At 34.3% G+C, this 27,103-nt stretch overlaps 1 protein-coding gene across 37 annotated transcripts in view; it reads left to right on the top strand.

Annotated features, from left to right (window-relative positions):
- Positions 1-27,103, top strand: part of LOC101680902 (sarcolemma associated protein) — a 142,133-nt gene that overhangs the window by 68,007 nt on the left and 47,023 nt on the right. For 10 of the 37 annotated variants that reach the window (XM_045078527.1, XM_013053267.2, XM_045078474.1 and 7 more), the window contains exons 3-13: positions 7,792-7,864; positions 11,485-11,521; positions 13,219-13,281; positions 16,797-16,892; positions 17,143-17,214; positions 18,549-18,689; positions 19,798-19,935; positions 21,188-21,356; positions 21,443-21,493; positions 21,988-22,038; positions 26,465-26,527. In XM_045078527.1, the coding sequence (XP_044934462.1) occupies positions 7,792-7,864; positions 11,485-11,521; positions 13,219-13,281; positions 16,797-16,892; positions 17,143-17,214; positions 18,549-18,689; positions 19,798-19,935; positions 21,188-21,356; positions 21,443-21,493; positions 21,988-22,038; positions 26,465-26,527 (954 nt within the window). The remainder of the gene's footprint in view (positions 1-7,791; positions 7,865-11,484; positions 11,522-13,218; positions 13,282-16,796; positions 16,893-17,142; positions 17,215-18,548; positions 18,690-19,797; positions 19,936-21,187; positions 21,357-21,442; positions 21,494-21,987; positions 22,039-26,464; positions 26,528-27,103) is intronic. The other 27 variants (XM_013053330.2, XM_045078556.1, XM_013053315.2 and 24 more) reach the window with 6 other exon arrangements.

Raw genomic sequence — 27,103 nt, 5'->3', positions numbered from 1 at the left:
GCTGTTTTTATTTTATCATGACTCAGTTACCTCTCCTTAACCTATCTAAACTTTAATTTGCTCATCTAATAGGATGGAACTCATGATACTATTACCTGCTTCAAGGTTTATGGTATGATGTTCAGTGTTTGCATTGCAGCATGATGTTCTGTGTGAACATGGATAGAGTGTATATGGAGTTCCCATCTCAAGGCCAGGTCCTTCTATTATTACTAAAACCTTTGCCAGTCATTTGTATCATCTTTCTTGCCTGTAAGTTTGCCCCTCTTTCACAGTAGCTTCAGCCCCAAGCTCCTTTACCTGTCTGTCCTTTGGAACTTATCATTGGCCTTTTCAAAAGTACTCTCACTAACTGCTAGACCACCCCTTGACTTTAGGCTTTGCTGTCCTTGCTCATTCCTAGCTTTTGGTAACTTTCACCAGAAGCTTTACTTTCTTCCACTTTCTAGCTTGCTAGGGAAAATCACAAAGCTGATTCAGCACAGGCTGTGCCTAATTTGCTGGGGTGACTAAGAGAATCTTTCTGATAGCATGGCAGTCTACTTTTGTTCTTTTAAAAAGTGGGTTCTTGACCCAGAAATTACTTGGCACCGCAATTATCTGCAGAACTTTTGAAACTTCAGAGTCTGGATCCCACTCTTCAGTCCTAAAAAGGGGATTTGCAAGTTGTGGGAACTGAGTATAACTATTTTTCTTAAAGTCTTGGTTGTTCTTTTGGAAATTAGGCTTAAAAACCCTATTCAATTAAGTTCCTGGCAGCACCTGTTTTATATGCTTTCCCCTGTCCTCAAACCCCTTAAAATTACTCTGTACAAAGCTTAATTTCCCCTTCAAACTAGAGCATTCTCCTGACTTACCAGTTTCTTTTTATTGCTCCATCATTTTCCCATACACTAGCTCAGAATAGTGGTATTGTTTCTGAATCTTGTCTCTTTACTTCTAGTCATTCAGGTTATTTCTTTCCTTTCCCTGCTCCTGCTTGTTTCTCCTATTGTCAGCCTAGAACATCACACTAGCTCTCTACTTGTGGCCACTATACACTCCCAACCCACTGCCTCCAGGATATTCTTGTTACAACTTTGTTATTCTCCTGCTTTAGAAGGCTGTACCATACTGCAGAATAAATTCTGAAATGCTTTAATTGTACACTTGAGGCCCTCAAAAATGTGGGCTCAATTCAAACTTTTGATTTTGTTTCCCACTCCTTTCCTTTATAAATGTTAAGCTGTTAAACTAGATTAGAGGTAAGATGGCATATAGAAAAGATTGTTTTGAATCCTAGCACTGCCACTTACCAAACATACTATCCCAAGCAAGTTACTTTAGCTTCTTTGACCTTGTCTTATGTGTCGCATCTGTAAAATAAGACATAATAACTATTTACATGGTTTGTCATAAGCAGTTAGTTAACATGTATAGTGTAATTAGCATGGGCCTGGCACCTAGAGGCCCTCCAGTCTTTCTCCAGCTGCCCTTCTAAGATGTGCACTCTCTTAGACTCTTCGCTTTCTGTTTCTTTGCCCATGCCATTCTCTCAGCCTTTCCTTCCTTTTCCAGCTTTTGAATCATATTCGCTCTCTTTTTTTTTTTTTTACCCTTTTTATAAATCTTTCCCCTGCCCTTGTCCATTCTAAATTCCCATAGTGTTTTGTACCTTTTGTAGTATTTGTGAAAAATTTCCTCTTTTGTTGTTATGTTAGATATTTCTTGTTCTCTTTACAAAATAAACCAAAACCTCCTCAAGGACAAGGATCTAGTCATAATCATCTTGTTTTCTTCATCTTTACCAGCATATTGCTTTGTAGCCAGCAAGTTCTCAGTGAGTACTTAGCAAACAGCTAAAACCAAAGAACCACTTGTGCATAAATCGAAAAATAAGCTAACAAGCAGTATTGCTCCATTATATGCTAGAGAAATAAAGTAGCAAATGAATTCACATACCTATATTTGGTGGGAGGAATCCTCCCACCAAATAAATAGCTAGAAACAGGATTCCTGGAAGAAACAGCTAGAAAATAAGTCAGGAAATGTACAGGTTGAGCCTAGAAGATTTTGTCATATTATATATAAAGCTATCTAAGACTGCTAGACTTCTGTCAGAAAACTCAAGAATTAACATGAAGTTCTAATTGATCGAAGATGGGACAGTTTGAGGATCAATAAAGATAACATCAGTGAATTGAAATGTCAACTTGTGTTCAAATTCATGAACTTAAGTGATACTAAAAGGAAAGCAAAATGAATTGATCAGCCTTAGAAGAACCTAGAATCTAGAGAAACCATTCTGAAAACATGTAAGTAAAGGGAAAGAATAAATTGTTGATGCTACCTTTCCTGGAGGGAATTATTCCTGACATAAACAAGTAGTTGAGGAGGGAAAGCTTTTTATTACTGAACTCCAGCTCATAAATGAAGACAATGATAGACTATCAATACAGAAACATTTTTTTTTTTTAGAATTAAAATGTTAGTTGTCTATTCAGCTAACTTTTCCTGCTTCTTTTCTGAATTTAAAAAAAGATAATGTCTTTGTGGAACGCCTGGATGGCTCAGTCCATTAAGTGTTCCTCTCTTGATTTCAGCTCAGATTTAGATCTCAAGGGTCCCGAGTTCAAGCCCCACATAGGACTCCATGCTCAGTGAGGAGCCTACTTAAAAAAATCAGGGCAGTTGGGTAGATCAGTCGGTTAAGCATCTGCATTTGGTTCAGGTCATGATCTCAAGGTCCTTGGATGGAGCCCGAGGCGGGCCTCCTGCTCAGTGGAGAGTGTGCTTGTCCCACTGCTTCTCCCTCAGCCTCTCGCCTTGCTCACGTTCTTGTTCTCACTCACTCATAAATAAATGAATTCTTTAAAATAAAATCTTTGGATCAAAAGCTTTATGAGACAAAAAATTCAAGGATGAAAGTTTGGTAACTTTTTCTCTAGATTGCAGTCAAAAGACAATTAAGCTAATAATTCCCCAGTTTGAAAATGTTACCTCCTCTCATTTAGGTCTTGGGTTTTTTTTTTGATGTTTCTTGTGCTTTTATGATCTCACTCATTGTACCTATTACTGCCAGTCATTTCAAGGGATCCTTCAGACTACTCAGATATAGTGTTGACCTTCCCACTCAGTGCAAGAACAGAGCTAGAGCCCGGACTACAACATATCCCTGAAGTTTCAGTCTCCCAATCCAGGGCCTTAAATAGCTTTTAAGCTAATCACAGTTAACATGGGTCTCTTAAGTAACGTCTATGTGAAGAGGCAATATAAAAAGCTGACTTCAGGGGCACTTGGGTGGGCTTAGAGGGTTAAGCCTCTGCCTTTGGCTCAAGTCATGATCTCAGGGTCCTGGGATCACACCCCACCCCCACTCCGGCCACCCCCAATCAGGCTCTCTGCTCAGCAGGGAGCCTGCCCCACCCTCTGCGTGCCTCTCTTCCTACTTGTGATCTTTGTCAAATAAATAAAATCTTAAAAAAAAAAAAGCAAGTAAACACTTAAAAAAAAAAAAGCCGACTTCATACCAGAGAGTACATAAATTAACTCAAAAACAAAATAAATAACCAATATAATAGAATAGAGGGAAAACCCCACAAATGACAGCTTGGGATAGTCTTCATTTTGATTTTTAATAAAGTCTCATAACTACAAGTAATTACAGATTTTTCTCCATAAATACGTTGGGTTTTTTTTTTTTCCGATTCAGACATACTTGTTTTTCATATTCAAACATTTCTGAAATTTGCATGTAGCTTACAGTGCATATGTATAGGTTTCTTGCTGTCAGAAAGTATATCATTCTTATGAAACCTTTTTTTTTTCCCCCTAAAGTAGTGCAGTGGCTCAAATTCACGACCATGAGACAGACCTGAGCTGAAATCAAGAGTCCGGTGCTTAATCGACTGAATCTCCCAGGTGTCCCCTATGCAGCCTTTTAGAATTGGTATAAAGTGAAGAAACAATTACCATTAATTTATATGGAAAATTTTTTTAGAGTTCCCAGACCCAAAAAGTCACCTCTCTTAGGCTTTTCTGATACCTAAGGACATACCTTGCTAATGGATACACAAAATAAATCAAGATAAAGCACAGATGCTCACAGACACAGTTCAAAGCTGTGGTGGCTGGATACTTTGATGCTGAGTGCAATTTGTGGGGGAGGAACTTGGCGGAGCCACTCTTAATGTCTTTGTAACAGCTCGCTGCAAAACCCACACTGAATGCTATTTGTGCTTTTCACCTTTTTTCATAATAAGCAAAAATCCTCTTTGGATTTCTTTTGGTTAGAAAAACAGGTACTAATGTAGGTCTTTCATAAAAGTGAAGTAATGTAACAAACTTTTAAAAAGCAAAATGGGAGGCAGCTGGGTAGCTCAGTTGGTTAAGCCTCTGACTTGATTTCAGCTTAGGTCATGATCTCAAGGTCTTGAGATTGAGCCCCATATCCATACTGGGTGTGGAGCCTGCTTAAGATTCTCTCTCTTCCCCTCCTTTTACTCCTCCTACCCACATGCTGTCTCTCTTAAAAAAAAAAAAAAAAAAAAAAGTGAAGCTATCTGTATTTAATGTGGCACTGACCGTGCAGCCTTCTTACCCTGCCTGAGAAACATTTTAAGTTGTGTTTTATAATCAGTTTTGTCTTTGAGTCTTGGAAATATGGTAAATAATGTTTCTGGGTAAATTTTGAGAGCAAAATTTGTTTACAAAGCGATTCATAGAATATTTGAGAGCAGTATTTTCCAAAGTATTTTTTCATATCATGTATATCATACATATAATACTGTATCAGTTCCTATGTAAGTGTTCTGAAAACAGGGGAGAAGCTCAATGGTTAAATAAGTTTGGAAAATGCATCTTACTTTCAGAGTCTCATGGTGGATAAAAAGCTGATTAATCTCTGAGAAAGACTGGTTTAAAAAATCGAAACCCTTTCAATCACTTTTAACCAAGTATTTTCCAAACTCTTCTCACCCCCAAATCCTTTTTTGTCAACACCTGCTAGCACTCCATTTTGGAAAATACTGCCATGTAAAATTAGTTAATATAATGAGTATTAGGGCAAAATATTTTTATCAGGTCATTTTAAATACTTGCCCATTGCAGATTAAAAAAGACAACTAATAATTCCATGCCTCTGTGTATCTAGTTGTCACAAGAACCTTTTCAAAGGCAGGGCTGGCTAGCTTAGTCAGACGTGGTCTTTAACTGCCTACAGTAGTACAGCAACCCTGTGCTGCCCTGTCAGTATTAAGTATTAGCTCTTGATTCATTTCACAGATTTGTACATCAGTCCAGTTGCTGGACTTTGAGGTGATATATCTGAAAAATGGAAATTCTGATGTAATATATCACAGCTTGTCAGTTCCGGCAGTGCTTTATTCCGTAACTCACTATGCCTACTTTTTTAGACTTTATTACCAACTTAAAGATATTGGTCAAGTGTCAGTACTGCTGGATCTTCTTGTACTGTTCTCCTGTATTTATTATAGCCTGTCTACAGTAAACCTCTGGGGGAGTCATAGAGATGGGGTAAATCTGTCTCTTCTGTGTGTTGTACCAGGGAAAGGTGGGAGTTAGGCAGTTCTTATAAGTGTAGGTGAACCCTACTGTCCTCAAAGTAAGAGACATCTTCGTCCTGGGTAATGAAAACTGTAGAATATTAACTAGATATATTTTTTTTGCACATTCAGTAATCATTCATTAAAGACCTAGTTTGTACCAGATAACTCTGCCAAGTGTGGGATTTAAAAAGTAAAAAGCAACCAATCCTGTCCCTCTCACAGAGTTGACTGTATCTGGTGAGAAAATGGTTGTGTAAATGATAAATATTCATAACGCAGTATGCTTACTATTATCAGAAGTAGATAATAGGAAGCTCTGGGGACCCCTCAGTTAGATAATGAGTTTGGTGAAGTAACTAGAAAGTCTGAGCCTAGAGGATAAGTAGCATTTGGTCATGCAGGCAAGAGGATAAAGGACATCAGTGACAGAACAACTCATAAAATGCACGGAGTTGTAGAATTTGGAAGTGCAGGTAGCGTGGTCTTGCATACGATATTTATGGTAGCAGGCTGGAGGATGAGGCCTGAATGGAAGGAAGGAGCCCAGTGGCTGATGGCTGTAATTGCTATGTTAGGCAAAGTTTAGAAGACTGACCCATAAGTGGTTCGTGATCCGTGTTAGCAGTTTTCAAATAATAAGTTAATGAAAATTGAGTAAACTGCACTAAATTTCTTAAATTTACTGTATATTTCCAGATGACAGGATAATAGTACTTTATGTTTATAATTTTTTATGATTCATGGACCTGATCACTTAACAAATTATTCTTGCATAAATGCATTAGCGCTATTCTTTTTTTTTAAGATTTTATTTAATTTATTTATTTTTAAAGATTTATTTATTTGTTTATTTGACAGACAGTGATCACAAGTAGGCAGAGAGGCAGGCAGAGAAAGAGGGAGAAGCAGGCTCCCCACTGAGCAGAGAGCCCGATGCAGGGCTCGATCCCAGGACCCTGGGATCATGACCTGAGCTGAAGACAGAGGCTTTAACCAACTGAGCCACCCAGGTGCCCCTAGATTTTATTTATTTTTAATTTGAGAGAAAGAAAGAAAGGAAAGAGAGAAAGAGAGCACAGGAGTGGAGAGGGGCAGAGGGAGAGGAAGAAGCAGACTCCTCCCTGAACACAGAGCTCAGCGTTGGTGATCCCAGGGTCCTGAGATCATGACCTGAGCTGAAGTCAGATGCTTAACCGATTGAGCTACCCAGGTGCCCCAGCATTAGCTTTATTTTTAATCAGTTTTATTGAGATATAATTTCCTTGCAACACCAGTTTTATAAAACTTACTGAGTTTTGACAAATGTATTTGGTCACATAACCACCAGTCTTCTAATCATGAGATGGTATATTTTCATCACCCTGCATTAATTAGATTTTGGTAAACTAAATAAATTAACTCTTTGAACCCTAACCCTGGAAGATGTAATCTTGGAAGAACAGAGAAATAAAAAGCCAGCAACCTTAAACTAGCAAGAAATTTTTTCCCCCATAAAACCCAGTCACAAAGAGAAGCTCTGTATAAATGCTGCTTTTGGGGGGTTTTGTCTCTTGAAATCTTCAGAAGGAAAAGGAGGAAGTAAGAAGCAACACTAAGAAGTTGTCTGTAGAGTGGTGTAATGTTATGTAAAAATGTTTGAGGGTGGAGGGAGAAAAAGTACTGAGAACATAAAACCACATTTTAAATACTGAACTGGAAATCTCAGACTTGAGTTCTAGCAAACAGCTTTGACACTTAAAGAGTTCCAGAAGCAGTTTCACTTTTCTGAGGTCTTGGTTTTCTCACTCATCAGTGGGGGACTCAAACAGCATATTCTAAGCTGTATTATACAGAACTAGGTTTTGTGAAGTGTGTTACAGGTTGAGGACAGAATTAGGAATTAAGGCTAAATGCTAAATTGGGGAATAGTTGGAGTTAAGTTTTGATGCCAGCAGATAGGGGAGAAAATGCATTTCCTCTCAATTGTATTTCTATATATTCCACTGGCCTTTTATTAACTATTACAGCATTGGAGGTTAGGACACTTTTGAAAAACAATTCTGTCTGTAATTTTGCCTTGCAACTGTGATTCAGTATGAAGAGGAATGACTTTCTCCAGGGAAATGAATATTGTCATTAAATCACCAGATTTCTTTCCTCCAAGTTCCTACATTTAGGAACAAAGTATATGTTTGGAAATGAGAGGTATGAAGGCTTGTATTTTTAAACAATTATTTAATCCATCTTATTTGTTTGTTTTAACCAGTTACCCATGGGTGTATTGTTTCCACAATAAAACTTTTTCTACCAGATGGTATGGAAGCCCGACTCCGCTCAGAGTGAGTATAATTTAGTGCCATGAAGTTTTTGTATTAATTACTTGATTAACAATATTCTAGGTGATGGTATACTGTTAACACTTCAGGATTATTCTTATAATGGTAGAAAATTAATGCACTACTTTTAGAATATAATATACTTTAATTTTCACATTAGCTACAATTCTAATAAATAATAATGTATACTCATGCACAGGTTATTTTGTTTCCAAATTTAACTTTACAGTTTATATTTTGATTGATAATTAGGTGTTTTTCAGAATATTTAGGGTATGCAAATTATTGGTGAGTAATAACTACTCAGTGATGAATGATAACTGTATTTTGATCTGCATTTAATATAGGACTTCTTAAACTGTGATTCCCTCTGAAGTTAATGCCCATGTCATGATCTTTTAGGACCTTGAGGATGTTGATATAGTTAATAGCCTATTTTGGTGGGAGTTTTGGAGGGATTTTCCAAGGCTGTTTTTTTTTTTTCCCCCTTAAGAAGTGGAAAGATCACTTAGAGGAGAAGAAACTTGAAAAGGAAGAATTACTCATAAAATGTAAATGTTAAAATCTAAATATAAGTACATTTTAATCTTGTGCTTTTCACAGATTATCATTATGTAGTAATTATTAATTAAATTTAAGCATTTTTATTTGGGGGGCAATAAGCTTGTTTCTATACCCAACATAATATTTTTTATCCTTCAAAAGCAAAGACAAAGACCTGAGGGTGGGAGGTTAAGATAAGCAATAATAAGTTTAAGGCAAAGTAGAATAGTGAGTAGAAAAGAAAGAAAGAAAAAGAAAGCAGAGAGAGACCCTCCTATTGGTATGATTGTCTGTGCTTTCATTAGGATTATTATATATTTTGCTTTAGTTAGATGCTATCAAATTTTTTTTTAGCTTTAATCATATCTGAAACAAAGTAAAAAATTTTAAACATCTAAATGTAAAACAATCTGCTTCCTATTCTGTATTACAGTTTAATTATTTAAAAAAATACAGTTAACTTTGAGAACTCTAATGTGACTCAGGACTCAAGGGTTAAGTTTTTAAAAATAAGAGTAACTATTAATCAACTAGTGATATGTGGTTTCTTAAGAACATTGTTGTTTGTGTGTGAGGAGATTTTCCCTTCATGGAGTTAAACGATTTGAGCAGTTATATAAAGGGTTATCTGTGATCTCGGGTTCCATCTAGGAGGACATGTGAATTTTTCAGTCTATGTTAGTGAATTGTGTCCCTCTCCTTCTTGTTTCCCCAATGCTTTTCATCTTTGCGCCATTTCCTTCTCATTATTTGGTTTTTCTTATGTGGTTAAATATTAGTGTCATTTAAAATTTTGCTGCCAATTTCATAGTGCATAGACTGGCTGACTTTCTGGAGAAGAGGAATTTTGGACAGGCAGCTCTTTAGAGCTGGTAGATCAGGATGGTCTTTAGAGGTGGATAGTCTCATTCAAAGCCCAACTCCACTGACTCTATGTCTTGATCAGGCCTCCCTTTTCTTATTTGAAAAATGAAGATAACAATAGTACCTACTGAGCAGGAATTTTATGGGGCAAATTAAGCAAGGTTATGCACTTAAAGACTTTTGTATAATAGCTGGCATACATCAAGGACACAATGATCATTGACTGTTTCTGTTACTGTCATCTTTTTTAGCAATCAAGATACATTTGGGTATGCCAGAATGCTTAGAATTTTAGGTACATTTAAAGCATCTAATGCTTTTAAGATACTCACTAGCTAGTTCTCAAAAAGCTAACTATTTTCTTCTTCTTTGATTTTTATTATATTGCACGAAGGATTTGTTTTTTCAGTTATCTGTGTACCCAACATGGGCTCAAACACATGGCTGTGAGATCAAGAGTCACATGCTGTACTGACTAAGCCAGTCAAGTACCCCTGCACAGATAATTTTTAAATGATAACAAACATGGGCACCTGGGTGGCTCATTTGGTTAGGCAACTGCCTTCAGCTCAGGCCATGATCCTGGAGTCCTGAGATCAAGTCCCATATTGGGCTCCCTGCTCGGCGGGGAGTCTGCTTCTCCCTCTGACCTCTCCCCTTTCATGCTCTCTCTCTCTCTCTCAAATAAATAAGTAAAATCTTTTTTAAAAATGATAACAGAGAAAAATTGCCTATAATCCCACCACCTTAACACTAAATAATTGGTTCCCTTTTCTGTATTCCCTTGTTGCATATGAACTTTTTCTATAATTCAAACAAAATACACTTATATCCAGGATAGTTTCTGTAAGATACATGTTTAGCTGGATTTTTAGCCTTTTGTTAACCAAATTTTCACAGGAACAATTTTGTACTTGGGTCACTAAGAAAACTAGATTAAAAAAAAACAAAACATGAATACTGTTTGTTTCTATTTAAAGTTCATTTGCCCGAATGTGCGTTGGCTATGGAGAAAAATATATATACCCCAAATGGTTGTCTCTAGGTGCTGGCATTAGGTAATTTTTACTTATTTCCTCATACTTTCATTTACCATAATCAGTATATATTGCTTGTATAGTCAAGAAAAAGAAGGTTATGTTTAAACTGTCTATCCCATGTTTATAGGGTAGAGAGAAAAACTAAAGTTGGCATAATTTTTTAAACCTTCATTAGACGCCAGCTTTGCTAGGGCCTGGTGATAGGTTCTGGGGATCCAGAGGTAAATTGGTCATAGTGCCTGGCTTCCTTATCTGCTCTTATCTCATGGGAGTGGTAGTAGGATCAAGTGTTATTATGTCTTAGTTACTGTTGAAAGCTCTTTATTTATAGTAACACATTTAATGCTTACAGTTACCCCATGGGGTTATTTTTATTATTATCCCCATTTTATGGATGAGGAACCTGAGACCTATATAGTGCTTAGGTAAGCTTGCCCAAGATTACACACCTAGTAAGTAGAACCAGAATGTGGGCCCAGTCAGTGTGGCATCTGAGCCTGCATGCTGAACTGCTATACTGTAATACTGCCTGTCTGTTGTTAGTACTTTATAAGGCCCAAAAGGCAATTAGTACCAATTATACTGTCTGTTTACTGCTTAGTTTTATAGGAATGTACCGAGTTTAGTTTCATACCTACATCTAAGCTTTTAGTTGTTTGCATGTGACGTAGAGAACAGTAATACTGTTTGGTTGGCTAAAGTTGTTCTCCACTAGAACAAGTTTCCAAATCATAGCTTTCTTTCTAGTAGAACTTTGTTTTTTAAGACTTTGTTTATAGGAATTACTTAATTTTAAAAGGACATAATTTACATATTCCAGAACTAAAAATAGGTAATTTAAGGATTGCTTCTTTTCTATGTAGAAGTTCTATAGTCATGGAATTCACCAGAGCCCTCATTAAATAGTGGATCCTCAAAGGGCATTTAATACATTTTGAATTTTGAATTTTGGATTTGTGATTAGAAGTATATCATGTGTAAAAGGTAAATTTGTGTATTTATTACCTTTTTTTCCAAGAATTCTATGGATTTATGAAGGATTAGAGAATAATTCACATTGTTTTAATTATATGACACTGAGTGTATCAACTTTAGGGTTTAAGATATTCTGGTACTGTCATACTGTTTCCTCTGTGTCAGGAAATTAGATAAAAAATTCTAAATTTTACTTTTCAGTGTCATCCATGCTCCATTACCAAGTCCTGTTGACAAAGTAAGTTACGAATGATTATTTTCTCTAAACTAACTCAGCTATATTGCTTTGGAAAATGTTTTTATTTGTTTTTAATATGCTTTACCTAGGAATTTTTTTTTCTTCTGTAACAAATGATATACAGTGTATGCAGGTATTTGGTTATTGCATTCTTCTGATCTGGAAAATTTAGGATGGATGTTTCTTAGGAAAAAAACCTTTGTTATCTCAACTAAATGGCCAATAGTATAGACTAGGAGCTCTAGCCAGAGATACAAAGTGTTAATTACTACTTTTTATTCTGGAATACAGTTCTCTCTAGAAATATCTATTTAAGTTTTCTGCCCAAATAGTTCACCCAACATATACTTACACATGGAAAAATGGAAATATGGATTTACAGAAATTGCTCTTTTATCGTCCTTGAAAATTAGTTTTAACTTTATTTGGTCAGAAAATTTGCAATAATTACTTGTTAGTGTTTTTCCTTTTGTTCAGAAATAATTGTGTAATAAACTGTAGATATCATTGCTAAATACCAAAAAAAAAATCTGTATCTCTTGGCATGAATGTGGGTGTTTTTTCTTAGTGTACTAAAACTGTTGTAAAATAGTTCACATTTTTTCTTCCATTTGGTTAAAGACTGAAAGCCTGCCTGAAACTGAAGTTCTCTGTGAGATTCCTTTTTTAGAAGTAAAAGTGGTTGATCATCAACCTTAGTAATACCAAGAATTATTTCAGAAGTAAATAATGGCATTGCCAGTTTAGTACTAACTTTTAAAAATAATGCCACTTCTCTAAATTCTAATTAGCATATTAATAAAAATATTCTTTCTGAACCTAATCAGAAATAGTGCTATTTAACATCATTAATAAGTTGATACAAAGGGCTTGGTAATATTGAGGATATGGGTAAATGTTACAGCAACCTAATAGTATCTTCTTTTTGTGGGGGGTGAATAATGCCACGGTTCTATGTTCCACACTTGGGAAGAACCCCTTATTGAAGGTATTTCATCTAATACTCTTGAGTTCTAAGTATTTTTTCTGTCATTTGTAATTTAAATACCATTATTTTCCATCTTTTTCTTCTTAAACTTACCTGTAGTTTAAAGAATGAAAAAGACAAAACTATTCCCTCTTCCCTCCCTCTGTTGCTCTCTCTCTCCCTTCTCCTTCCTTCCTTCCATCCATCCTTCCTTACAAAACAAATCTATTTTCATTGTCCTGGCCATGAAAAGTGTTAAATTTCATGTCCTGTCTGTCCCTGCACCCCAAAATACAATTCCCATTTTGAAGATGGCTACTTCTAAAAGAATTATGACTTCTTGTTGTATTGAAAAACTATCTAACAATGAATTGTAAAGGGGATAAGTTATATATCTATTGATTCAGGAGGTATTATTTCTGAATTAAGAAAGAGCAATATTGCTGTTGTGCTGTGTTTGTGATTTAGTTTATCAAGGAATGTTTTCACGAGTAGTACTTGTTCCACCATTCTGCTTATAAATTTCAGACTAGTCAGCAAAAAATAATACCATTTACAAATTCTAGGCATGAGACAGATACATTTTGAAAACAAAAGGAATATTTTAAGCTGAAAAATATTTTTTATTTTGCATATTTTGCTAAATGGACATTTCAGGGACTTGGTTTGGCTTTAATGTCTTTTATAAATGTTTTGTGTGACTATTGGTACTTATGTTATTTGTTTCTAGGTTGCTGCTAACACTCCAAGTATGTACTCTCAGGAACTATTCCAGCTTTCTCAGTATCTACAGGTAAAAGTAAATCTTGAAAATTCTTAGTTTTTAAAAGTAGAATTAAACAACTTAGATTTGATTTTGCTAGTTCACAAATATAGGCTAAAGAAATATTGACTGGATACAAATATAAAAGAAATATTTCTCAAAGTTAAAAAAAGGATTAAAATGGGGCGCCAGGGTGGCTCAGTGGGTTAAAGCCTCTGTCTTCAGCTCAGGTCATGATCTCAGGGTCCTAGGATCAAGCCCCACATCAGGCTCTCTGCTCAGCGGGGAGCCTGCTCCCCACCCCTTCTCTCTACCTGCTTCTCTGCCTGCTTGTGATCTCTGTCAAATAAATAAATAAAATCTTTTAAAAAAAAGGATTAAAACTAGGTCTTATGAAGAGAGGATAAAGAGAATCAGGATTATTGGGGTGCCTGGGTGGCTCAGTCAGTTAAGCATCTGCCTTTGGCTAAGGTCACAATCCTAGGGTCCGGGGATCGAGTCCCGCATTGGGCTCCTTGCTTAGCAGGGAGCCTGCTTCTCCCTCTGCCTGCCGCTACTCATGCTTGTGCACTAAATAAAATCTGGGGAGAAAAAAAAAAAAAGAATCAGGATTATTAAGTCCAAAAAAGATAGGGTTCCGTACAAGAGAAGTATTTTTTTCATTCGGATATGGGGAAGTTTCAAAATAGTTTGTAGATGACTTTTAAATAAAATTAAACCTGGAGAGATCTTGGTTGCTCAGTATGATATTAATAGCAAATGATTATATATGTATCTATCTATATAATGTAATATAATATATAACTAATATAATATAAATATATAATAAATAATAAATAGTACATTTATTATAAATGATAGTTTGTAATATAATAAATAATATATACACATTAATATAATACACTATATAATTTTATTATAATATATTAAATTAGATTATTATAATATATATAATATAATGTAATATATATTAACTATATGCCAGACTCTTGCAGTTTACCTCTATTCATTTATTCCTCAGAATAATCCTGTAAGGTACTTATTTTATTCCCATTTTTATAGATGGAGTAACTGAGATCCTGGAAAGTTAAATAATTTACACAGTGTTACGCACCTACTCTGTGGTAGAGCTGGGATTTGAACCCAGACAGTCAGACCTCAGAGTGTCCACCCTTGAACATTGTGCTATGCTGCTGGATCTGTAGAAGGATATTTTGATGGGGCAGATACATGGAATGGGCTCCTGAAGTTAATAATGGATTTAAAGAGCCATAGAAATTTCCATAAAGGAAATACGTGGCTTTTTTTTTTCCCCTCTTGATTTTGGGACATTTGGGCTGGATTATTGTTCTTATTATTCTGGTGAGAGAGCATGGTGGAAGAAAGCTCTAGATCAGAAATTAAGAGATTAAACTTTTTATCCTGGCTCTGCTACTGAGTTCTCTGACTTTGGGTGAATCATTCTACATGTGTACGTCTCCACTTGCTTTTTAAAACGGATAGGCTCAAACCAGTGTCCTGGTTCCTACATTCCTTTATAAGAATCAATCACTAAGAGCAGTTCTCCCTCCGTTAAGAATTTACAAGTCTGAAAATTGTCAGAGTATTAATCAGATCTTACCTTCCACTGGGCATTATGTAATGGGGCATAGAAAAGCTGTTTTACACATTTGCAGTTTGGTAGAGTGTCTGAAAGCATAGACTCTAGCCAGAATTCCCTGGACTTGGCCTGTGGCTTTAACTTCAGAAGTTTGGGGAAGGTTGTTTAACCCTTTCGTGAGCCTTGTTTTCTTCATCTATGATGTGGGTATAATAGCATGTACCTCACAGAATTGTGAAGAAAAAATGAATCTATATATATAAAATCTCCATTTTCCCATGGGAAATATGAGGCTCATATAGGTAAAATGGATTTCCTGAGGCTATACACTATATAGTAACTAGTCATCATGGACTGTGAGTCTAATGCCCTAACTCACTGCAGTACTTTTTCCAATTTTGTCCATTCTTTGAATATTCATAATGGGCATAATCTTTCACTGTCCCTTTTCTGGTTTTTGAGAGAAGATTATACTGTGTTATCTTTTCTGTATACATTTTTTTCAATTGCCAAAGTTCTAATGTAAATTGTAAAACTTTTGAGCAGAAACTAGAATAGATAAATTTCACACCTTAGCACTAAAAGCCATTCCTGAAAGTATTAGATTTTTGTTAGGATGTGGTTCATGGAATAATGAAACTCTAAATGGAATTGAGTTTAAAAAGGTGAAATTACACCATCTAGTGGAAGTAGTGATTGTTTGGGGGGTTTGTTTTTAAGTAAAACTTTTTGCAGCATTTAATGTAATTTCCTGGATATTAAGAATGTTTAAAGAGCTTAAAATAAACTTGGCAACTAGTCTAAGTGTTAGATTCTAACTTTTGTTAGATTTCTTAATCTATACTTTTAGAGTTATATTTTAAAAAATGGTACCAGTAACTAATTAGATCAGATTTTCTTTTATCATTATTTATCAAGGATGTGGGAAAAAATAAATGCATACTTTAAACCTCAAGAACTGTCTTTGAAGCATATCCCTTTTTTTTTTGAAGTGGCTCCAGAGGTATTAGAGTAGTAAGTGTTCTTCTTTGGCTAATGACAGGAATAGAAGAAAGTGAAATTTAAAGATGTGCCATAACCACAGCTGAATGCTGTGTGAGCATTTTCACCTTGACTTCTAATGAAGGAGACCCTCTTAACAGCTGTCAAATGTTAACAAGTGACCTAGAGATAAGGATTTGCTTGCCAACGTCCTTCTCTGTAAAAATATCCCTTTGGAGTTGCCAAATAGTTATATAACTCCTTGACCCCTTAATTACATTTGTGGACTCTTACTTATTTTTGCCATATTTGATTGATGCTGAGTTAGTATTTAGTCACAAAGATTCAGGAAACCTGAAAATACAAGAGATTGCAAAGTAGTGTCTCTCCTTATATATATTTACATATATAACATTCTTAAAAGGGAAAATTAAAAGACATTTCTATTTTAGATGTCATACACATACAGCTAAGCCATTAAGAAATATCTTTGCTACTGACCAGATTGTTTGGCATAGTTTGAAATTAGTTTGTTCTGAAAGATATGTATATATATTTTAAAATGTTTGTGTGTGTGTTATATATACACACACATATATAGATATATACAAAAATACCTATGTATATAGATATATGTAAAATGGAGGGTTAATAACATTTGTTGAATTCTTCTAATCTGGGTTTCCTCTTTTTTTAATGCTTGTGAATTATGAGTGAAAGAAAAATAAAAATAGGGCACTTATTTTCTGTTAATAGGGGAAGGTGCAGCTCAGTACCCCTAACAGTCCTGGAAATAGGACTAAAATGATGTGGCTTATATATATTTTACAAGGTAGATTTTTCAGGTTTGAAAGTAAGATACAAAGTGGGATGTAAAATGAGAATATTTTCAGAATGTACTTTGATTTTTCTTCAAGGATCATGCTGAGTTTATAAAAATCTCTTTTGTGATTTGTACTATTAGGAGGCCTTACATCGGGAACAGATGTTGGAACAGAAGTTAGCCACACTTCAGCGGCTACTAGCCATCACCCAAGAGGCTTCAGATACCAGTTGGCAGGTATTCCATTTGCCTTTATATTCAAGAAGCATTTAAGTATAGTTTAATATCCCTTAGATGTTGATTAAAAGTGAAATTTTTTTAGCAGGCAAAGGCAAAGTTATTTCTGAATGACCAAATATTGAAAATGTAGCATTTTACAATGGGTGTTGGTCAGTTTTATGATTTTATATCTTTTTTGGGCAGTAGCAACCTTTTTGATATGTGTAATTTTTTAATTACTCTGGGATTTAAATTAATTTTTCAACAGGCTTTAATAGATGAAGATAGACTCTTATCACGGTTAGAAGTTATGGGAAACCAATTACAGGCATGCTCCAAAGTAAGTATTAATCTCAAGTAAAGATCCTTAAAGAAAAATGCATAAACTGTGCACGAAAAATGCATAGTTTTTTATGTAGCTTGTTTCTTTGTCATTTGTGTACATGCTAAAACATGTATACGTTTTCACCATTCTTTCAAATCTTTTTTCATTATAGGAAATTTCAAACATACATGTAAGAAGAAAGAATTGTGTATTGAATACCCATATACAACTCTTTCTTTGTTTTCTATCACAGTTGGTATGTGCTGGAGAAACTGGGTCATTTGTTTTCTATAATTTCCCTCAGTCTGGATTGTTATTTAAACATTTCTTCTAGCTTTCCTCCCACACCATGAATTGGTAGTTTGATCTAGAGATTTGATCTAATTTAGATTCAAGTCTTTTTTTTGCCAGCAATACTTCATGAGTAGTATTATGTACTTTCACCAGAAGGCACCATACTATCTAGTTGTCTTTCTTTTGAGATATTAGCAATCTTTGATGATTCTTGGCTAGATCCATTATTTGGGCTTGCAAAAATGGTGGTAATATAGTTCTGTTATTCCTTCATTTATTATCTGGATTACTTCTATAAATACTTCTTTTCCTCCTCATAAACCATTTGGTTACCCTGAAGTCATTTTCTTAGGAAAAGAAGGATAAGTCATTTTCTCCATTTATTTACTAGATTTTAAAATTGATTCCTTCTCATCCACCAAAGAATGACCATGAAGTGTTTTTTTTCCCCAAACGTAGATTTGACTATATTTCATGTGTTTCAGCCTATTCCACTTGTTGTTCTTATTGATGCTCAAATTTTCCCATCTTTGGTGCCTGAGACCTTTTCGTAGAACCCCAGCAAACTGATAGCTTCCTGCTGTCATTTTAGACAAGGTATTTCAGACCCATCTTGTACATTTCCTGCCTCAGAACTGGACTCAGCTTTTTCTTCAGGGTGCTCTTATTCCTTATTCTTTATTCCTAATGGTTTAACCATTATTTTAAAATGTTTGGCCCCTATGAAAGTAATATTTTTTACCCACAAATGTAAATATTGTGGCTTAAAGAGAATATGACAGATAGGTGACTTAATTCATTTTGTACATTTGAGAGAAATTCTCCATTTTCTTAGACTTTTTTTTCTATCGGAAGTATGGATTAATATATTTGTGAAGGCATAATTTACAGTGCAACTTTTAAATACAGCTTCAGTTAATACAGGGCCAACATTATTTCTATTTGGAGATTACATCAGTATAGAATTCAAAGAGCATCATAATGTGTTATTTTTCCAAATGGTAAATACTTACAAAAATTACTTGGCTATAATTATAAATGTCTTCTAATCCTAGAATCAAACAGAAGATAGTTTACGGAAGGAGCTTATAGCATTACAGGAGGATAAACACAACTACGAGACGACAGCCAAAGAGTCCCTGAGGCGGGTTCTTCAGGAGAAAATTGAAGTGGTTAGAAAACTTTCAGAAGTTGAGGTATTTCATTTTAACAAATATAAAATGGTAATATTTTTAAAATTTTTAGCCTAAAATTGCTAATATTGTAGGACATTTTAAACTTTAGTATTATATAGCTAAGAAATATTTCCTGTCTGTGAAGTGGGAAAGGGTAATATGCTGTTTTCCTTGTTAGGAATTTTCAACATAACCATGTGATTTTGGTGCTTGTGGTTCCTACTCAGTGATTGAGCAAATAACAGCCTCATCAGGGAGTCTTACTGTGTGCATTCTGTTTAGGATTCGGCCTCTCACACAGTGGACTGTGATATGTGGAGGGAATTGATCTCCTGTCACCTAGTTTTGCTTTTCTTCCAGTGGAGGGTAGTTAGTGGAAGGTGGAGAACCTGACCACTGTTCTTATTTACCCACCCTCTGAAGAAGAAAACTGTGTCTAACTTTAGAGGTCAAAGGGAAAATATCTCTGAGGTCCTTTCTTGGTCTTTTAGGAACAATCAAAATGTGATTCTCGTTGCTTTAAAAATAACCTAATTGATAATGTAGGTTATTCCTTTGAACCGCTGCTAAATTACCACAGAAGTTATTTGTTACTGGATTTAGTTAAAATGCCCATTGTAAACTGAACAGTAGAATTACTATATATAGTATATACTGTAGAATATGTTATAGTAATAGTTTCTATAATAGCCTTATCCCATCATAACTAATTCACTGTCGTGTCATTGATTTGATATGCAAGGAAAGAAAATTGCTAGCAGTCTTCTAATTTTCTTATTAAGTTGATTATGCATAGTATTAAACTTGCTTTCAAGAATTTATAAGCTTAAAATATTTTCAAGTCTAAAAGTCATAACCGGTGGCCTTTTAAAAGAGTAGTTATATAAAAGGAACATTCTTTCCTCCCTTGCCCCCTTTCTGTTGTTTTGTTTTGTTTTTAAGTTTTTTTGTTGTATTTTCTGTTTTAGCATGTACCTAAAGTAAATTAAAATTGTTAGGTTGTTTAACCTTTACATAAAGGCCAGGGAAGATAATAATTTAGAACAGTCCATAGAATTAACACTTTTTATAAGTTGAATTTACAATGTGCATTTATTCTAAATCAGTTATCTGTAAACTTGAATTACAGCGAAGTCTGAGTAATACTGAAGATGAATGTACACATCTTAAAGAAATGAATGAACGGACTCAGGAAGAATTAAGAGAATTAGCCAATAAATATAATGGAGCAGTTAATGAGATTAAAGATTTATCTGATAAATTAAAGGTATGTATTTACTCAACCTGAAAGTTTGTTAATTGTCCCCAACATACTGGGTAGATTAAGAGGTTAGATATTGCTGAATAGCTGTTGATATAAAAATTAGTAATGGATGGGGCGCCTGGGTGGCTCAGTGGGTTAAGCCTCTGCCTTCAGCTCAGGTCATGGTCTCAGGGTCCTGGGATCGAGCCCCTCATTGGGCTCTCTGCTCAGCGGGGAGCCTGCTTCCTCCTCTCTGTCTGCCTCTCTGCCTACTTGTGATCTCTGTCTGTCAAATAAATAAATAAATCTTAAAAAAAAAAATTAGTAATGGTTGAAATATGCAGTAAAAAAAAGGTGCCATTTAGCCCAAACCCCACTGCCCACAGATAATTGAAAGTCTGTAAGAGCTGACATATTTCCTCTGGATGGAAATAAGTAGTATTTCACAACAGGTATCTTTTAATACATAACAGGAAGTAGATGTAAATCAGCAAACCCCAAGATACTTAGACTTTTTGAAAGCTTGAATCAGTTTATCCTTGGGGAGCCCCAAGGATAGAGCCTAACTATGTTAGTGCTGAAACAAGCCCAGAAGTAACTTGGAGTCATCTGTATGGACCCTTGTAGCCTCCAGGGATGCTATTAACTGCTTCGGTGGCAGCTCCCTGTAGCTATAGGGCATTTAGGATAAGGACAGATGAGGCCATAAGTAATGTCAAGTTGGTCCCTTAAATGTTATAACTGAGTTTTAAAGACCCATCTTTAAATAATTGAAACCATGGAATGAGTGGCTAGAAAACATATATTTGTTAGAGAAGACTAGGGCATACCTCCCCTCTGTGTGGTTGGTGAACCTATAATAGTTTTAAAGATTGTTAAACGGAGGTCATTTTGAAAAATGCTTATGATCATCATTCTTTCAACTAAATGCAGTTTTGTTTAAAATATCAGAGTAAATTACATTTTAGAACTTACAAAGTAATTTAAACAATAGTAATTTCAGGGGGAAACCTTACATATTTCCCTCTTGAAAACTTTGGAGTTTTTCATTTTGACCCCCTTACTTGTATGTATTAGGCCTGTTTGCTTGCTACAAGTTTTTCTTTCCTAGGTGATAGGGAAGCATGACATTATTTTGACATTTACAAATATTTTCTATAATATTGAATATTCTCCTTAAAAGTTAGTGGTGAATAAAAGCAGTCCTGCTTTAGGCCTTTGAAAGCAAGTTCAGACTTTATGAAATAAATTAATTTTTTTTTTTCTTTCTCAACAGGTAGCAGAGGGAAAACAAGAAGAAATCCAACAGAAGGGACAAGCTGAGAAAAAAGAATTACAACATAAAATAGATGAAATGGAAGAAAAAGAACAGGAGCTCCAGGCAAAAATAGAAGCTTTGCAAGCTGATAATGACTTCACCAATGAAAGGCTAACAGCTTTACAAGGTAAGTTACCCAATCCAGAAGTTGATTTTATTTTATTTTTTTTCTTTTATCTGTGAAATATCTTTTTCTTGGACTTTTATTTACAGTACGGTTAGAACATCTTCAGGAGAAAACTCTTAAAGAATGCAGCAATTTAGGTAGGTGTGTCACCCAGTTTCTTACTTAAAGCTGAATTTTATCATTGAAGTTTTGATGTTTACTTTCTCATGGGTTACTTATTTTAAGAGGGTATTTCATGTTTTAGGTATAACGTATCTCCAGTCTTTCAGAAAATTTCCTTAAAAATATGCTTGATTACCACCAGTGGGCACCATTGTTTAGTCTTTGAGATAAATGAAATTTCTGCATCTGAGACACTCTACTTAGAGATATTTAAATAAGAAAATACATGCACAGCAGGACCCTTTTTTTTTTATTTTTTTGAGGTTCATTGGTAAGCAACTGGACAGTTGTAGCTTTTTCTCTAGGTCAATAGAACATGGCCCGTTGAACCCTTCTTGTAAAAACAAATTTAAAGTGTGCTTTACTGTGTTAATGTAAGTAGGAATACAAAATGCCATGGTTACAGTTGAGACCAGTTTTAAAGTAATGCTTTCTTTGATAAGGCAATGATACACTGTCTTAATCCTAGGGATACAAGTTGATGACTTCTTACCTAAAATAAATGGGAGCACAGAAAAAGGTAGTGTAAAAAACTTAAATGTTTTTCTTTCATGATATCCTTTTACTATTTAAGCAGGATAGAGAGATCAGTGTTTTAAGGTTTTAAGTGTTTAGAATGAAAAGCATGCAGTTCATAGACCACTGAGTCCCAGCATTAAAAAAAGCTTCCCTTTATTTTGTAATTCTTAATGCTATGATTTTTGGTTAGATATCCCTTGTTATATGGAAATTTTAATTATTCAAATAACAAAAGTGACAAAGTTCAACTTTAGCATTGGTTTATATACGCAGTATAGCTTTCTCCCCCAGTATATTTTTCAAAAAATTCTACTTTGATTTTCTTTCATCAAGTACTATTTCCTGAGGATACTGGGCTTCCATTTTTAATGTTTGTGCCCTGCCCCATACCTGGCCAAGAGCTTATTTAACAGTTTATCCATTGAGCTCTTGGATATGTCATAGAAACTGCTTTCTTTATACTGTATATCTGTTTCTTTAATCAGAAAAAACAGAGTCAGTCATTTCTGCTATCTGAAAAATCATTTATTAGTTAATGATTAGTTTACTCCAACCCTTCTTTCTAGATAGCTTGCATTATCTCTTGCCAAAAATGTATGGCTGCTCTTGGTTTTTCTGTTACTGCATGAGGTACTTTTTACCATATGGCTTGTACATTCTTTCATTTGAGAAGATTCCCATTCATCCTTCTCCATTTCCACCCATCCAGCTTTAACTGAGCACCAGCTATGTGCCAGATCCTGAGTTAGATGCTTGAAGCACAGAATGAATAAAATTACTTTCCACATTTATAAAACTATGTACCTCTCATCTTAAGTTTTTATATAGAAGTTAGTGCAAGATATCAAGGGTAATACTCAGAACTTATTAAATATTTTTTTCATGTGTCAGGGGATATTTTTGAAGTCCTTGGGGCACAGCCAACTCTGATAAATTTAGGAGGTACTTTTTTGTTTTTGTTTTTGTGTGGTTGGCTTTTAATCAGGAACCAGCACAATAGGCTCAAGTTATCATGTATATATGAGCTGTAAGCTCAAGATCTAATATTACATATATTCTATAACAAATCTTAAAACTCTAAATTAAAAGTTATTGCCATTAATCAGTCATTTGACTATTCTGTATGTGTTTTATAAAATACATCTACATTTTAGAATTCCAGTTTGAGTTTCAGTTTGAGAATTTTTTAAAGGTATAGTTTATATTCATTACTGATAGTACTAATTTCTCTATTAATTATATTTAACAAATATATATAAAATAACTTAATCCTCACTTTCTAAAAGCTTATCACTGTTAAATGAATTTTTATTTTTTGTTGTCATTATTTGCTTTTATTTTTTCCTCTTTTTGGCATGAATACTTTTTAGTCCAGTTCATCACTATTTTGACTTAAATGTTATTTATTAATAATGTTAGTGTTAACTTAGGCTGGGAACATACTCTTTCTTCAGTTAAGAGAATCCCTTTATATACAGTAAATCATCTTTATACTATTTTAGAGTTGTCAGATTACTGCTTAAAATTTTTTGCTGAGATGAGGCTAGTTATAGACAACTCCTGATTTAAGACTGAATAAGATATTTTGGATACTTTAGGGTACTTCTTACCATCATTGTTTTTTAGTGGTGATAAATTGAGTGGTGTGAGAGTGACCTACAAAGTATCCTTAATGAAATGGAATAGTAAATATCTTGATATGCACAAAAGCATCATTATACCAGATTTAATACAGAGTGGATTTTGGAATGAGTCTGTTCTGAGTCATTTGTTATTACAAACCAATTATCAAGCATTCCAGTATTACCAAAGTCCATAACGACAATATGCTATCAGATATGACTTTATCTAAAATTGCTCTTTAAATAGTAGAGCAAGAACCAAGTATAGTTTTAAGAGAATGTTTTAAAAATATCTGGGGATGTTAAAATTAATGCCATTCTCTAGTAAACTCTGTCTTTTGAAATTACTTAAATCTAAAGTAGCTGCTATAAGCACAAGTTTTATACTATAAATTTTTTGTATCTTATCTGGTAAGCATAATTCAAATATATCTTAGAAAAGCACTAATAGAAATATTATGAGAACCACATACATAATTTAAAAATTTCTGATAACCACATTAAAAATATAAAAAGAAACAGGTAAAGTGTTGCTAATGTATTTTAATAATGTTTAATAACATTTACTTTAACTCACTATATCAAAAATATTTCAACATGTAATCAGTATTAAAATATTATAAATGAAGTATTTCACATTTTTTCCTTGGTAAATCTTTGAAACCAGCATATATTTATTTTACACTTACAACATATCTCAATTCAAACTAGCCATTTTTTCAGGGCTCAGTCCACATGTGTATTGAGCATGTGCATTGGACAGCACAGGTAGTATAGAAAATAAAAATTTATAGAAAACTCATGTATAAATGAAACACATTTTAAGTATCACAGCTCTCTCTTTTGTTTCTGTATCTGTCTTTTCTTTATATTTCTGCATCCCTGTTTGGGATCTTAGACATGGCTCCCCCCCCCCCCAGGCTCATGTATCTGATTCTTTTTGCATTATCAGTAATATCTTTTATAGTTTTGGCAAAGTGAATTCCTAAGGGGCTGAATTCAAGTAATGAAGTATTTAAAAGTGTCATCATCCAAATCTTTTACATATACTATCTGAAAGACTTTTCTCTCATATCTTAGAAAAATGCCTTTGTAGAAGTCATACAGATATATTTTATATTAGTCTTGCATTTTATCTAAACTAGTATGATAAATATTTTAATCTAGAGTCTAGATAATTAAAATCAGAGTACATAAAAGGGTGATTAGTGGCTTAGTGAGTAATAGGGGATGTACTGCCTTAAATGTCATCTAAAGTCCTGTGATGATAGTCAGAATTTTCTCAAAAAAGTTCTGATAAGTCCTTTAGGTTAAAATTTGGTTTCAGATGAGTTTTCTTACTTGAGCATGATGTTGTATAGTTGGAGTTCTGAAAATGTTATCATAGCTTAGTTAGGATTTATGTCAAACAACTTTTGATCATGTTGATTACCATTTAACTGAGGACTCCTGCTTTGGATTTCTTGGCTCCAATGAGCAAATGCTATTTATTAGATTTTTTTTCAAATTTCTGTTACAGCTAGCCTTTTTTTTTTCTTTTTTGGGGGCTATATTGTATCTCTATGTAGTGTAACTATATAACTGTACAATTATATACAACTATACACACACATATCATATATAAATGATATATATGTATATATAACTCTTGACTGGAGGCTCTGTACACCATGTAAATAGGTAAAGGAGAGTGACAGATTTCAGTAGGAGAAGGAGGTGGCATTAGTAAGGATGTCAAGAGAAGTTGTAATGTGATCAGAGTAAGAGATGCCTCCCTGCCTCTCAAGCAAAGTTGAGATGATGAGCAGGTGGTTGGTTGGTTGAAATGAGAAAAGAAAAGAGGCTTTCACAGTCTGAGTGGTACTAACTCGTGTCCTCTTTGACAGCTGTTAGTGCTTGCGTACCTTCCAGATAGTCATCATACTGGGGTATATTTTTAACACTTGAACTTCCACAGTCTCCTTAGAAGTTTTGAAAGATCCAGAGATAAAATTGAAGGATGTTATCCAGATTCAGAAGTTAACTCTTTGAATCAATATAAGTAAAGATTATTGTAAGAAAAGGGTTGATACTTTTCTTAAACTCCTGTTAGGTTCTGGTTCTCTCAACTCATTAAAACAAAACAAATTCTGTTTGACCTGAGCAAAACCATTTAACAGGCTCTTATTTTAAAATGTATAGGCATTGACTTTAGTCATTTGGGTAGAGATAAACAATGTAATATTTTGAGAGTATATAAAGGGCAGATTAAATAACTCAGAGGGAAAGGTTGTCTGTGAAATAAAAGTCTGAATATTGAAAAGTTGCATCAGTGTCTTAAAAATTTTAAGGCATTATTTTATGGTATTCTTAAAATATTTATCTTTTGCCTCTTAACTAAGAATAGCTTTGAAGAGGGACTGTTAGAAAACAGTTACTTGAAAATTCAGTAAGAACAAATAATAAAATTTCAAAATTATTTACAGGTTTTTATTAAGCACTCATGGAGAAAGGTATATTTTAAAAGTAGGAAAAGCTTTTTAAAGCAATTTATCTATGGTTTTCTTGATCTCTTTGGATAGAAACTGTACCTTTAAAAGCTAACTATTCAGGGTACAAGTCAATGATTATATAGTTATAATTTTCAGTCATTTAGTTTTATTTAACTCCAGAGTATCTCTGCTGTTAATATTAAAAATATATTAAACTTTCATGAATCTTATTCAGAGTCATTCATGTTAATACATTTCCGTTTTCCTACGTTTGCTGTTGGTTTTCAAGAACAGCAACAAACTATATCCTTAAAGGTGTTTCTTTCTTTATTAGAGCACTTGCTTTCAAAGAGTGGCGGGGACTGCACTTTTATTCATCAATTCATAGAATGCCAGAGTGAGTACAGAGTATTTTTCACATTGATTTTAATGCAGTCAGGGGCAGAAATTGAAAAATGAGAGGAAAAATTAAGATCTCAATGTGTTTGTTATCGAAGAAGTGCACAGAGGGCCATCTTCAGACAGCAGCAGTACTTTTTACATTGTTTTGGCTTCTCTCTTTTGAGAATATTATTTTTGTGGCATTTGCCTTCAAAGAGATTTCATATTGCCCACAAAAAAAAATAAATAAATAAAAAAAAGAGGAAGTTTCAGTTTTTACCCAAAAAAATTATTGTTGATCAGGGAATAAAATGGAATGTCAAGCACCTAAACTTTATGTGTGGCCACTTAAGAGGTAGTATTAACATTAGCCTGTTTTATTTAAGTTGTAGTTCTATCACAGGTTTGCATTTGAAGTTTTTAAATAAATTTCCTAAATGATTAAAATAAAGCCATGAAAACAGTGATTTTGTTTGGGCACTCAGAACTGAAGATGGCCCTTAAGATAGCAGGATCTTTCTAGCAGAGGAGTAGCAATAGATTGTCCTACAGTCTGACATCAACCGCCCACCCTTGGGAAGGCTGTCTTTAC

The sequence above is a fragment of the Mustela putorius genome, unplaced genomic scaffold, assembly GCF_011764305.1.
Source record: "Mustela putorius furo isolate JIRA1106 unplaced genomic scaffold, ASM1176430v1.1 tig00000095_pilon_pilon_pilon, whole genome shotgun sequence".
In the NCBI taxonomy this organism is placed as follows: Eukaryota; Metazoa; Chordata; class Mammalia; order Carnivora; family Mustelidae; genus Mustela; species Mustela putorius.
The sequence above is the reverse complement of the archived record's forward strand: the minus strand, read 5'-3'. Positions and strand labels throughout refer to the sequence as shown.